Source organism: Salmo salar, chromosome ssa10 (assembly GCF_905237065.1).
Source record: "Salmo salar chromosome ssa10, Ssal_v3.1, whole genome shotgun sequence".
In the NCBI taxonomy this organism is placed as follows: domain Eukaryota; kingdom Metazoa; phylum Chordata; class Actinopteri; order Salmoniformes; family Salmonidae; genus Salmo; species Salmo salar.
The window spans coordinates 30,082,378-30,096,599 of record NC_059451.1 but is presented as its reverse complement, the minus strand read 5'-3'; the positions used below and the strand labels follow the sequence as shown (position 1 = coordinate 30,096,599).

General features: G+C 42.4%; 1 protein-coding gene across 3 annotated transcripts in view; it reads right to left on the bottom strand.

Annotated features, from left to right (window-relative positions):
* The window catches only part of ralgps2 (Ral GEF with PH domain and SH3 binding motif 2), a 145,908-nt gene that overhangs the window by 75,610 nt on the left and 56,076 nt on the right, over nucleotides 1–14,222 (bottom strand). For 2 of the 3 annotated variants that reach the window (XM_014216814.2, XM_014216817.2), the window contains exons 2-4: nucleotides 7,729–7,834; nucleotides 7,292–7,396; nucleotides 2,034–2,084 (exon numbers count right to left, since the gene is read on the bottom strand). In XM_014216814.2, the coding sequence (XP_014072289.1) occupies nucleotides 2,034–2,084; nucleotides 7,292–7,396; nucleotides 7,729–7,776 (204 nt within the window). In that variant the 5' untranslated portion in view covers nucleotides 7,777–7,834. The remainder of the gene's footprint in view (nucleotides 1–2,033; nucleotides 2,085–7,291; nucleotides 7,397–7,728; nucleotides 7,835–14,222) is intronic. The other variant, XM_014216816.2, reaches the window with a different exon arrangement.

Here is a 14,222-nt window from a genome sequence, read left to right as displayed (position 1 = left end):
TTTATAAGTTAGCTAGTCATGTTGGCAATGGAATAGGATTTCAAATGATCCCCACCTGACCCAGATTGCAATTGATAATTGACTATTTTTTGGATTGCGCAAACTACAGTAGTTGTGTGAGGGTGGGGATAGCGTGTAGTGTTCCAAACAAAAGAACTACAAGTGCGCTTGCTCTAGTTCCTCAACAGCACAGCTTGGAGCTCCACAAAGCACCTTAAAGTTGAAGACTCCTCTTTGAGTCATAAAAGTGCATTGAAATTACTTAGGAACAGTGCATTCTTGTGGCCACTTGGGGAAATCAGTTAGTCCTCTCAATCAAACTAGCCAATTTGTTGGCTTATGTTGCACCTACTCCACATTTTCCAGGAATATTCTTATCATGTTACTGAACGTATCCAAAGTATTGTCAAATTTCGTTATCAACAGATGTGTCGAAAAGAACAGTAAATGTACAGTGCCTTCAGAAACTATTCATACCCCTTGACTTATTCCACACATTCAACATTTTATTTTTTTCACTAACCCATCGACACAATACCCCATAAAGACAAAGCGAAACCATTTTTTTTTTTGAAATGTTTGCAAATGTATTGAAAATGAAATACAGAAATCTCATTTACATAAGTATTCACACCCCTGAGTCAATACATGTTTGAATCACCTTTGGCAGTGGTTACAGCTGTGAGGCATTCTGTTTAAGTCTAAGAGCTTTGCACACTGGATTGTACAATATTTGCCCATTATTCTTTTCAAAATTCTTCAAGCTCTGTCAAACTGGTTGTTGATCATTGCTAAACAACCATGTTCAAGTCTTGCAGATGTAAAACCTCTTAAGGATCCGCAAGGATATGCATATTCTTGGTACCATTTGAAAGGAAACACTTTGAAGTTTGTGGAAATGTGAAAGGAACGTTGGAGAATAACACAATAGTTCTGGTAAAAGAAAAATAAACTAATGTTATTTTGTATTTTTTTCTGTACCATCATTTTTGAAATGCAAGAGAAAGGCCATAATGTATTATTCCAGGCCAGGTGCAATTTAGATTTTGGCAACTAGATGGCAGCAGTGCATGTGCAACGTTTTAGACTGATCCAATGAACCATTGCATTTCTGTTAAAAATGTTGTATCAAGACTGCCCAAATGTGCCTAATTTGTTTATTAATAACTTTGTGTTCAAAATTGTGCACTCTCCTCAAACAATAGCATGGTATTCTTTCACTGTAATAGCTACTGTAAATTGGACAATGCAGTTAGACTAAGAAGAATATTAGCTTTCTGCCCATATCAGATATGTCTATGTCCTGGGAAATGTTCATGTTACTGACCACCTCATGCTAATCGCATTAGTCTACATCAGCTCAACCGTCCCATGGACGGGACACCGATCCCGAAGAATGGCTAAATGATCCTTGGTATGACCATCTTAAAACTATTCCATATGTTAGCTTAGTAGAACCGCCCCCCTGCCGGCATAGACTCTTAAGGATTAAAATAAATCCTTACTTCAATTTCTAACTTAAACAAGTGCCAAATGTAGTTTGAGCATAGGTGGAATGAATAGGCCTACACAGCTAACCAATCAGAACCAAGAGTGATTCCTAGTTGCATCGGGCCTGTGTTGTATCTGGCCACAGGGGTGGTGGTGTGGTCGCTGCTTCAACTGGTCAGCTGTGGCCAACCCTAAACACATGTTAGCCCTGAGGCCCTTAACAAGGCTACAGAGTGGAAGCGCATACACTGACTTTCACAGAGGCCATTAAAAGGGTGAGAGAGTTGGTGTGTGTGTGTGGGCACTATCCTCGTGGGTACTGGAAATCCCCAGAAGTCCCCGCAAGGATAGTTAAACATTTTGCACGTCCTCACGAGGACAAAGGCTATTTAAGTTTAGGGGTAAAGTTAGGATTAGGTTTAGGGAAAACAGGTCCCCACAAGGATAGTAAAACATATGGTCTGTGTGTGTGTTTGAAGTATGTTTGAAGTGTGTAAGAGGAGAAGCAGGAAAAAAACAGACGGTCCCGTACTGTAACGCACCTCAGGCTGGATGGCTTTGAACACTGGAGCGTCCATGAGTGTGATCTGACCCTGGAGAAAGAGACAGACAGAGAGAGAGAGGGGAGAATGGGAGGTGCGGAGCTGTAATTTGGGCCACAGATTAGGAATGAAGAGTTGACCAGACATCATTGCAGTGCTTTCCAAACTTTATTCAATACTTCCAAAATAACGAAGAGAAATCCCATATTTTGGGGAGAAGTAGCATAGCGGTTACAGCGTTGGACTAGTAACTGAAAGGTTGCTAGTACAAAAATCTGTCGATCTGCCCTTGAGAAAGGCACTCAAGGGCATTTTCATCGAAAAGGACCCACGAGCACCAACACGTGAATTTAATAAGGGCATATCAAATTGGGTGTCAAATGCATGCTAAGAGACCATATTTTGGGGAAATGAAGGCATACAGTTGAAGTCGGAAGTTTACATGCACCTTAGCCAAATACATTTAAACTCAGTTTTTCACAATTCCTGACATTTAATCCGAGTAAAAATTCCCTGTCTTACGTCAGTTAGGATCACCACTTTATTTTAAGAATGTGAAATGTCAGAATAATAGTAGAGAGAATTATTTATTTCAGCTTTTATTTCTTTCATCACATTCCCAGTGGGTCAGAAGTTTACATACACTCAATTAGTATTTGGTAGCATTGCCTTTAAATTGTTTAACTTGGGTCAAACTTTTTGGGAAGCCTTCCACAAGCTTCCCACAATAAGTTGGGTGAATTTTGGCACATTCCTCCTGACAGAGCTGGTGTAATTGAGTCAGGTTTGTAGGCCTCCTTGTTCACACATGCTTTTTCAGTTCTGCCCACAAATTCTCTATAGGATTGAGGTCAGGGCTTTGTGATGGCCACTCCAATACCTTGACTGCTGTCCTTAAGCCATTTTGCCACAACTTTGGAAGTATGCTTGGGGTCATTGTCCATTTGGAAGACCCATTTGCAACCAAGCTTTAACTTCCTGACTGATGTCTTGAGATGTTACTTCAATATATCCACATAATTTTCCTCCCTCATGATGCAATCTATTTTTGTGAAGTGCACCAGTCCCTCCTGCAGCAAAGCACCCCCACAACATGATGCTGCCACCCCTGTCCTTCACGGTTGGGATGGTGTTTTTCGGCATGCAAGCCTCCCCCTTTTTCCTCCAAACATAACAATGGTCATTATGGCCAAACAATTCTATTTTTGTTCCATCACACCAGAGGACATTTCTCCAAAAAGTACGATCTTTGTCCCCATGTGCAGTTGCAAACCGTAGTCTGGCTTTTTTATGGCGGTTTTGCAGCAGTGGCTTCTTCCTTGCTGAGCGGCCTTTCAGGTTATGACGATATAGGACTCGTTTTACTGTGGATATAGATACTTTTGTGCCCGTTTCCTCCAGCATCTTCACAAGGTCCTTTGCTGTTCTTCTGGGATTGATTTGTACTTTTCGTACCAAAGTACGCTCATCTCTAGGAGACAGAACGCATCTCCTTCCTGAGCGGTATGACGGCTGCGTGGTCCCATGGTGTTTATAGTTGATTACTATTGTTTGTACAGATGAACGTGGTACCTTCAGACGTTTGGAAATTGCTCCCAAGGATGAACCAAACTTGTGGAGGTCTACAATTGTTTTTTCTGAGGTCTTGGCAGATTTCTTTAGATTTTCCCATGTTGTCAAGCAAAGAGGCACTGAGATTGAAGGTAGGCCTTGAAATACATCCACAGGTGCATCTCCAATTGACTCAAATGATGAAAATTTGCCTATCAGAAGCTTCTAAAGCCATGACATCATTTTCTGGAATTTTCCAAGCTGTTTAAAGGTACAGTCAACTTAGTGTATGAAAACTTCTGACCCACTGGAATTGTGATGCAGTGAATTATAAGTGAAATAATCTGTCTGTAAACAATTTTTGGAAAAATTACTGGTGTCATGCACAAAGTAGATGTCCTAACCGACTTGCCAAAACTACAGTTTGTTAACAAGAAATTTGTGGAGTGGTTGAAAAACGAGTTTTAATGACTAAGTGTATGTAAACTTCCGATTTCAACTGTAGATACATTTTTCAACCATTTCCATCCAACAAAAAAAAGTGGCTTAAGTAAAGACTTGGATTTTAGGATAAACAGATGGAAAAGGGGTCTTAGAAAACATCTACCAGATAAAGCCAAAGGCTATCAGAAATACATCAAAACAATAATTATGAAGTGAAACCCCTACCAACTATTATCAACACTTATATTTAGTTTGAGAAAGTGTTTACATTCTTTAAGATTAAGAAAGATTGCCTTGTAATTCCGTTAGCATCTGAGATATTTTCTCTCTCTCATGAGATGTTAATGAAAGTTTACAGAAGTAACAAGTAATGGTTGACCGACCAATTAGTTAGTGATTTTACTGATTTCAATTTTGTTTATGAATTTTAAGGTGATTAAAATTCCTAATTCAGTTACCAAATTGGTAACGGAATTACCCAAGAACCAGTAACGGAAATACTGCAACTGAACCGGCTACAAAGAGATATTATAGTTGTCACAATCACAAACCAGTTGGGTCACCTGCTACTGTCCTCCCACTGACATACTGTTATGTTCAGCTCATAATTGTTTTCTCTTTCTGTTGTCTGCTGGTCAAACTAAAAAGTGTTACAGTCTGAATCTAGACAACCCCTCCATCTCTCCCTATCCAGTTAATGTCATCTCTCCCAGCTCGACACACCTCCATTTACTGTAACCAGTATCCTCACCCACTAGGCACTGACCGACACCAAACGTTCATGGACGTTGAAAAGCACTGTAGTACAATACAGTGAAAAGTAAGATAAAATACACTACATTGTACTGTAAACAAAAATATAAACTCAACATGTAAAGTGCTGGTCCCATGTTCATGAGCTGAAATAAAAGATAAAAAATGTTCCATACTCAAAAAAAAGCTTCATTTTCAAATGTTGTGCAGAAATTAATTTACATCCTTGTTAGTAAGCATTTCTCCTTCGCCAAGATAATCCATCCACCTGAACGGGGTGGTATATCAAGAAGCTGATTAAACAGCATGATCATTACACAGGTGCACCTTGTGCTGGGGACAATAAAAGACCACTCAAATGTGCAGTTCACACAGCAAAGTTGAGGGAGCACGCAATTTGCATGCCGACTGCAGGAATGTCCCCCACCGCTGTCGCCAGAGAAGGTAAACGTTCATTTCTTTACCATAAGCTGCCTCCCATGTCGTTTTACATAATGTGGCAGTACGTCCAACCAGCCTCATAACCGCACACAATGTGTAACCACGACATCCCAGGCATAAGCTATGGACAACAAACACAATTGCATTTTATCAATGGCAACTTCAATGCACGGAGATACCGTTACGAGATCCTGAGGCCCATTGTCATGCCATTCATCCACCGACATCACCTCATGTTTCAGCATGACCGTGCACAGCCCCATGTCGCAAGGATCTGTACACAAATCCTGGAAGCTGAAAATGTCCCAGTTCTTCCATGGCCTGCATACTCAGACATGTCACCCATTGAGCATGTTTGGGATGTTCTGGATTGACGCATACGACAGCGTGTTCCCGCCAATATACAGCAACTTCACACAGCCATTGAAGAGGAGTGAGACAACATTGCACAGGCCACAATCAACAGCCTGGTCAACTCCATGCGAATGTGATGTGATGCTGCATGAGGCAAATGGTGGTCACAGCAGATACTGACTGATTTCCTGATCCATGTCCTTTCCTGTTTTTTTGGGGGGGTTCAGTGACCAACAGATGTACTCCAACTCATCCATAGATTAGGGACAAATTAATTTATTTCAATTGACTAATATCCTTACATTAACTTCAATGCAGTAAAATATTTGAAATTGTTGCATGTTGCGTTTATATTTTTGTTAAGTGTATTATCTACAGCACTGAACTCTACTCTGCTTGATTGTACTGCACTGTACTGTGTTGTCCAAACTTGAGAATGTCATTGATATTCATAATTATGCATTTCGGTATCGTACAGATGAGGGACCCATGATGTAATTCCATTATCGGGTGTAAATTCACTTCACTTACTTATAAACCAAAATATATTTTTTCAAACTCCAGGGGCCATGTCATAGTTGACACCCCATTCTTTCTGCATTCTTTCTATGAATCTAAATTCGGAGCGGATATTTAGTTTTAGGAAAACGTGGTAGCATACAAACCGGAGAGAGATTTTACATTCATTCTGCACAGATGTTCCACTAAATTAGTTTATGTACATTTTTCAGTGGAAATTGTAAAAGTAGTTCTTGTATGGTTTGTTAAACTTTGAAATTTGTTTGGAATACATTTAAAACAATTACCCTGATTAAGACAGTTTGGCAGTCGAAACGTTGGTTATAAAATTATTGCATTTGAGCTCCTAAAGCGTAATTTCGCTACCGTGGAATTGCCCTTAACCCTAATTGCTCCGGTGTCTCAGGTAGAGTGGGATATACATAAAACACATTTCCGTTTCACACCATACACTTGTACAGGTTACACTCTCACATTTGGGAAACGGACCAATATAAGCACCCCCTATTTGATCTTTGAACATGAAAGGGTAGTGCTCCCTGTCTGTCTAGCTGGGTATTGCAGGGGAGAGGAATCCCAACAGTGAGAAGAGCAGCTGAAACTAGAGTTATACATAGAGCCTAGAACATTGAGTACCGAATCTTCCTAAATACTTAACCAGAGGAACTGTGTGAGCGATAAAGAGCTGCTGCTCTAATCACGTCAAAAATCAGCTGTGTTACAGTAATGCTCTAACCGTACTGCCTGCAGAAAAACCAGTCAGACAATGGATCTAAATCTCCAATAAATAATATACAGCGCTTTGGCTTTTCAGGGAAAAGCAGGTAAATGACAGGCCATTCGTTATACTCTACAGACTGATCGTCTATAATACGCAGTGAGCTGGTTTATGTTGTCTGACGTCATGGAAACTGACTGTCTAGGATATTAAGGCGGACTGTGGTGATCCAGCTGAGGCTGGGAGCTGTAGCTTTTAGATAGGCCTTGTTCTATTGAGCGTGTCAGAGGAAATTAGGGCGAGTGTGTCCTCCTGCCAACACACATCAATTATTACTGAACTCACCCACTTACTCCTCCTTCTAAAAGACTGTCCAAGATGCATCATTGTCATTCCCCTTCCCTCTAGTGTCTCACTGTCACATAAGCACTATTCCTTACACACACAAACACAATATGTTGGATCGGTAGCTACTTACCGCATACTCCTCCGGGGTGACCTTCAGGACATCGAAGACGACGGCATCAAAACTCTTCTTCAGTTCAGAACCCTTCTCACTGAGAGACTCTGAGCTGCTGCTCTTCTGGAGACATGCACGTTAGGACAGGGAACATGGGAAACTAAAAGCTCAAAGAAATAGGGGTTTGATTGACACCCACAATGCTCTTTATCAGTGTTTCCCAAACCTCTCCTGGGGGAACACTACAGTGCACTTATGTTCAAGCCCTGCACGGACACAGAAATTAAAGGGATACTTCAGGATTTTGGCAAGAGGCCCTTTTTCTACTTCCTTTATGTACTAAAAACGGTATCTACGAGTTCATCTAACTCTGGGGAAGTAGATAAAGGGCCTCATTGCCAACATTTGTATAATTAGAATGTAAGGAGTTTAGGGGGTAAAGGTGTGTGTCTCACCTCAGAGGCAGTGGTGATGCTTGATTGGCCATTGGGGAGGTCCATCATTCCCACACCATCAGTCTGTTAGTGCAGGAGACCACTCCTCATCCTCAGTGTGTGCACTCTGGACACACAAACAATTACAATGACAAAGAGAAACTACATGTAAACCCATGTCTGCTAAATGACTAAAATGTACAAATCTAATGCTTCATTTATCAGACCCTGGATCAACAGTGCCACCTTGTGGATGAAACTGGTAAGAAATTAACTTCAGATGTGGAGAGAGACGAGAGTGAGAGAGAAACACAAGACGAGAAAGATGAGCGAGAGAGACGAGAAAGATTCTGTTGCTAAGGTACAGGTAACTACCAAAATAATGGAAACACTTGAGTAAATCAACGATACAAAGTATATTGAAAGCACGTGCTTCCACAAAGGTTGATTCCTCAGTTAATTAAGCAATTAACATCATCATGCTTAAAGGGTCATGTATAAAAATGCTGCATAGGCCATTATTATGCTACGACCCCAGAGGATGACAATTGCCCCCCCCACCACCACACTGGGCTCACACCATCATGGAGCATCTTGAAATAGACACTTGTAGGCTTAAAGGGATACTTCGGCAATGAGTCAAATTAATCAAATCAAACTTTGTCACATGCGCCGAATAGAACAGAAGTATACACCTTTCCGTGAAATGCTTACTTACAAGCCCTTAACCAACAGTGCAGTTCAAGGAGATTTTAGAAAATATTTACCAAATAAACTAAAGTAAAAGAAGAATAAAAAGTAACACAATGACGAGGCTATGTACAGGGGGTACTGGTACTGAGTCAGTGTGCGGGGGTACAGGTTAGTTAAGGTAATTTGTACATGTAGGTAGGGGTGATGTGACTATGCATAGATAATAAACAGCGAGTAGCAGCAGTGTGCAAAAGAAATGGAAGGGGGGGGGGGGGGGTGAATATAATAGTGCGGCTATGGAACCCTGACCTGTTGACCAGACCTGCTGTTTTCAACTCTAGAGACAGCAGGAGCGGTAGAGACACTTTGAATGATCGGCTATGAAAAGCCAACTGACATTTACTCCTGAGGCGTTGACCTGTTGCACCCTCGACAACCACTGTGGTGATTATTATTATTATTATTATTATTATTATTATTATTCCCTACTGGTCATCTATTAACACTTGAACATCTTGGGCATGTTCTGTAATAATCTCCACCCGGCACAGCCAGAAGGGGACTGGCCAACCCTCATAGCCTGGTTCCTCTCTAGGTTTCTTCCTAGGTTCTGGCCTTTCTAGGGAGTTTTTCCAAGCCACCGTGCTTCTACACCTGCATTGCTTGCTGTTTGGGGTTTTAGGCTGGGTTTCTGTACAGCACTTTGTGACATCAGCTGATGTAAGGGCTTTATAAATACATTTGATTGATTGATACATTTGATTGATAGTCCAGTGGCCATTTGATTAATTGTTCAGCAGTCTTATGACGTGGGGATAGAAGCTGTACCGCTTGCCGTGCGGTAGCAGAGAAAACTGTCTAGGACTTGGGTGACTAGAGTCTCAATTTTATTGGCTTTCCTCTGACACCGCCTATTATATAGGTCCTGGATGGCACGAAGCTGGGCCATACAGTTGCCATACCAGGCGGGGATGCAACCAGTCAGGATGCTCTCGATGGTGCAGCTGTAGAACCTTTTGAGGATCTGAGGACCCATGCCAAATCTTTTGAGTCTCCTGGGGGGGAATAGGTTTTGTCGTGCCCTCCTCATGACTGTCTTGGTGTGTTTGGATCATGATAGTTTGTTGGTGATGTGGACACCAAGGAATTTGAAACTCTCGACCCGCTCCACTACAGCACCGTTGATGTTAATGGGGGCCTGTTCAGCCCGCCTTTTCCTGAGGTTGTTGTCCTGGCACCACACTGCCAGCTCTCTGATCTTCTCCCTATAGGCCGTCTCAACGTTGTTGGTGATCAGGCCTACCACTTGTGCAGTCAGCAAACAATGGTGTTGGAGTCGTGTTTGGCCACACAGTCGTGGGTGAACAGGGAGTACAGGAAGGGACTAAGTGCACACCCCTGAGGGGTCCCAGTGTTGAGGATCAGTGTGGCAGACATGTTGTTGCCTACTCTTACCACCTGGTGGCGGCCCATCAGGAAGCCCTGGATCCAGTTGCAGAGGGAGGTGTTTAGTCCCAGGGTCCTAAGCTTAGTGATGAGCTTCGTAGGCACTATGGTGAATGCTGAGCTGTAGTCAATTAACAGCATTCTCACATAGGTGTTCCTTTTGTCCAGGTGGGAAAGGGCAGTGTGGAGTGCAATTGAGATAGCGTCATCTGTGGAGCTTTTGGAGGTGGTATGCAAATTGGAGTAGCTCTAGGTTATCCGGGAGGATGCTGTTGATGTGAGCCATGACCAGCCTTTCAAAGCACATCATGGCTACAGATAGGAGTACTACAGGTCGGTAGTCATTTAGGCAGGTTACCTTCGCTTCCTTGGGTACAGGGGCTATGGTGGTCTGCTTGAAACATGTAGTTATTACAGACTCTGACAGGGAGAGGTTGAAAATGTCAGTTTAGACACTTGCCAGTTGGTCCGCGCATGATTTTAGTACACGTCCCGGTAATCCATCTGGCCCCGCGGCTTTGTGAATGTTGACCTGTTTTAAGGTCTTGCTCACATCGGCTACCGGAGCGTTATCACGCAGTCATCCAGAACAGCTGGATGCTTCAGTGTTGCTTGCCTCGAAGCGAGCATAAAAATGGCATTTAGCTCATACGGTAGGCACGCACGCACGCACACACACACGCGTCACTGGGAAGCTCACGTCTGGGTTTCCCATTGTATTCCATAATAGTTTTCATGCCCTGCCACATCCAACGAGCGTCAGAGCCGGTGTAGTGGGATTCAATCCTAATCCTGTATTGACGCTTTGCTTTTTTGTCTGAGGGTATAGCGGGATTTCTTATAAGCGTCTGGATTAGTGTCCCACGCCTTGAAAGTGGCAGCTCTAGCCTTTAGCTCAATGCAGATGTTGCCTGTAATCCATAGCTTCTGGTTGGGATATGTACGTACGGTCACTGTGGGGATGACGTCGTTGATGCACTTATTGATGAAGCCGATGACTGAGCTGGTGTACTCAATGCCATTGGATGAATCCCGGAACATATCCCAGTCTGTGCTAGAAAAACAATCCTGTAGCGTAACATCCGCGTCATCTGACCACTTCCGTATTGAGCTAGTCACTGGTACTTCCTGCTTTAGTTTTTGCTTGTAAGCGGAAATTAGGAGGATAGAATTATAGTCAGATTTGTCAAATGGAGGGCAGGGGAGAGCTTTGTATGCATCTCGTGTGTGGAGAAAGAGGTGTTCTAGAGTTTTTCCCCCTCTGGTTGCACATGTGACATGCTGGTAAAAATTTGGTAAAACTGATTTAAGTTTGCCTGCATTAAAGTCCCTGGCCACTGAGCGCCACTTCTGGATGAGCACTTTGTTTGCTTATGGCCTAATAGAGAGTTGGTTGAGTGCGGTCTTATTGCCAGCATTGGTCTGTGGTGGTAAATAGACGGCTACGAAAAATATAGATGAGAAACGCTCTTGGTAGATAGTGTGGTCTACAGCTTATCATAAGGTGCTCTAACTTAGGCAAGCAATACCTCAAAACGTTTTAATATTACACGGCATCGCGCACCAGCTGTTATTGACAAAAAGACACACCCCCACCACTTGTTTTACCAGACAAGTAGCTTCTCCGTTCTGCCAGTGCATGGAAAATCTCACCAGCTCTATAATATCCGTCTCATCGTTCAGCCAAGACTCGGTGAAACATAAGATATTACAGTTCTTAAATGTCCTGTTGGTAGGATAATCGTAGGTCATCAATTTTATTTTCCAATGATTGCATGTTAGCAAGAAGAATTGATGGCAGTGGGAGTTTACTCGATCGCCTACGGATTCTCAGAAGGCAGCGCAATCTGCGTCCTCTTTTCCTCTACACAAATGACGGGGATTTGGGCCTGTAGCCAGGGGAGCAGTATATCCTTCTCGTCAGACTCGTTAAAACATCTTCAGGATTGGTGGGTCTCCTGCAGGACAGTTGAGCTAACACAGGCTAATGCGATTAGCATGAGGTTGTAAGTAACAAGAAAATTTCCCAGGACAGACATATCTGATATTGGCAAAGATGAAATTCTTGTTAATCTAACTGCACTGTCCAATGTACAGTGGCAAATACAGTGAAAGCATGCTATTGTTTGAGGAGAGTGCACAGTTTTGAACATGAAAAGTTATTAATAAACAAATCAGGCACATTTGCGCAGTATTGATACAACATTTTGAACAGAAATGCAATGGTTCATTGGATCAGGCTAAAGCTTTGCACATACACCGCTGCCATCCAGTGGCCATTATCTAAATTGCACCTGGGCTGGAATAATACATTATGGACTCTCGCCTGCATTTCAAAGATGGTACAAAAAAAATAAACGGTTTGTGTTTTTGTATTATCTTTTACCAGATCTAATGTGTTATAGTCTCCTGCATTCCTTTCACATTTCCACAAACGTCGAAGTGTTTCTTTCCAAATGGTACCAAGAAAATGCATATCCTTGCTTCAGGGCCTGAGCTACAGGCAGTTAGATTTGGGTGTCATTTCAGGCGAAAATTGAAAAAAATTGAAAAAGGTTCAAGGAAAAAGATTCTTCCAGTTCATGGTGAATAATAGCTTTTCTGATGTCCAGAAGTTATTTTCGGTCATAAGAGGCAGTAGCAGCAACATTATGTACAAAATACGTTTTTTTAAAACTAACAAAATAGCACAATTGGTCAGGAGCATTTAAAATGTCAGCTATCCTCTTCGGCACCATCTTATCCATGGAACTCATGGATACCATTTGTATATGTCTGCATCCAGTATGAAGGAAGTTAGAGGTAGTTTTGCAAGCCAATGTTAACTAGTGTTAGTTCAATTACTGGAAGTCTATGGCATCTACTAACATCCCAACAGTTACCATAGACTTCCAGTCGTTGAGCAAACACGAGTTAACAACTTCCTTCAGACTGCACGCAGAGACATACAAATGGTATCCATGAGTTCATATGACTTCCTTGCCAAAATCACAATACTGCCAAAAAAAAACAACCTGCGGTCCGTCTCCCTATAGTCCAGTGCCCAAACGCATCTTAAGGCTAAATTCATTGTTAGAACCTTCAAACGAGCATTGTTAAATCTCCAAGCGAGTTCCCAAAACCATTGTTATTAATGTTGCACTTGAAAACGCTCTTAATCTAAACGGCTGCCTCAGACCACTAGTAGAACATATGTTTTTTGCCATCCCACGGCACTTTATACACCTTAGGGATATATAGCCTTCCCTGTGGCTCAGTTGGTAGAGCATGGTGTTTGCAACGCCAGCATGGTGTGTGCAACGCCAGGGTTGTTGGTTCATTTCCCACAGGGGGCCAGTGCAACAAAAAAAAATGCATGAAATGAAATGTATGCATTCACTACTGTAAGTCGCTCTGGATAAGAGAGTCTGCTAAAATGACTAAAATGTAAATGTAAAATATATATGTTTGTGTGTCCAAGCTGAGCTACAGTAACAAAGGGCTGGTTCCACTACACTAGCATCGCTGTCCTTATGTCAGTCTAGTCAGTAGTCCCTCCCTCGGCTGTGTGTTGGGCTGTCATTACCCTGTCTGTCTAAGTGGCTACTGTACTACCTGATCCTGAGTAGCCAAGACGTCTGCCTGCCAGAACAACACACAAGGTTAATGTGGCTCAGATTCTGCCTGGGGCTAAACCCAATTAGTGATTACAGCTTGGACAATAAACTGAAAATGACTGACACCGACATCAACTCATAACGAAGCAATTTTGTGTATGCCGGTCATTTGTTGATTACACAATGTTCCTGCGTGAATTAAACAATAGCCTAACAAGCAGCGCGGCATATATGAAAGCAAAACGGCATAGGAAAAAAGTGCGTTCCTGGTGCTCAACACTTTCATCCATGTCGTTTAATTTGAACCAACAGACTACAGAAGCCAATCAGAGCAGCATTCTATCTCATGCTTCCCACACCTGTTGTTGGCAGTTCTTCCAAGTGATGTTGCGAGTAGCCTCGTTCATTGGCGGGGGAAATGAACGAAACGATGCAGTCCCAGAAAGAATGAAACCACATCGAAGAAAAATTAGGAAGAGGCCAACAAGCTTCAGTCGTCGCAAGAGCAAAGCCCAAGGGCAACAATCCATTACGGAATCGTTTGCACATGCAACTCCCCATACAGCACTCTCACCAATGGAATGAAATAAGATGCCATAACGTACCACGTCGCAAAAGACATGGCCCTAATTTCACCAGTTGAACAAAGTGGGTTTAAGAAATACAAAATGCCATGTACCATTAATTTCATGCCAAAATAACAAATAACTTTGGCGCTGAACAGGTGCACAATTGTGTGACAACTGATGTGGTCCAACAGGAGGACGAAGGAGCCTTATG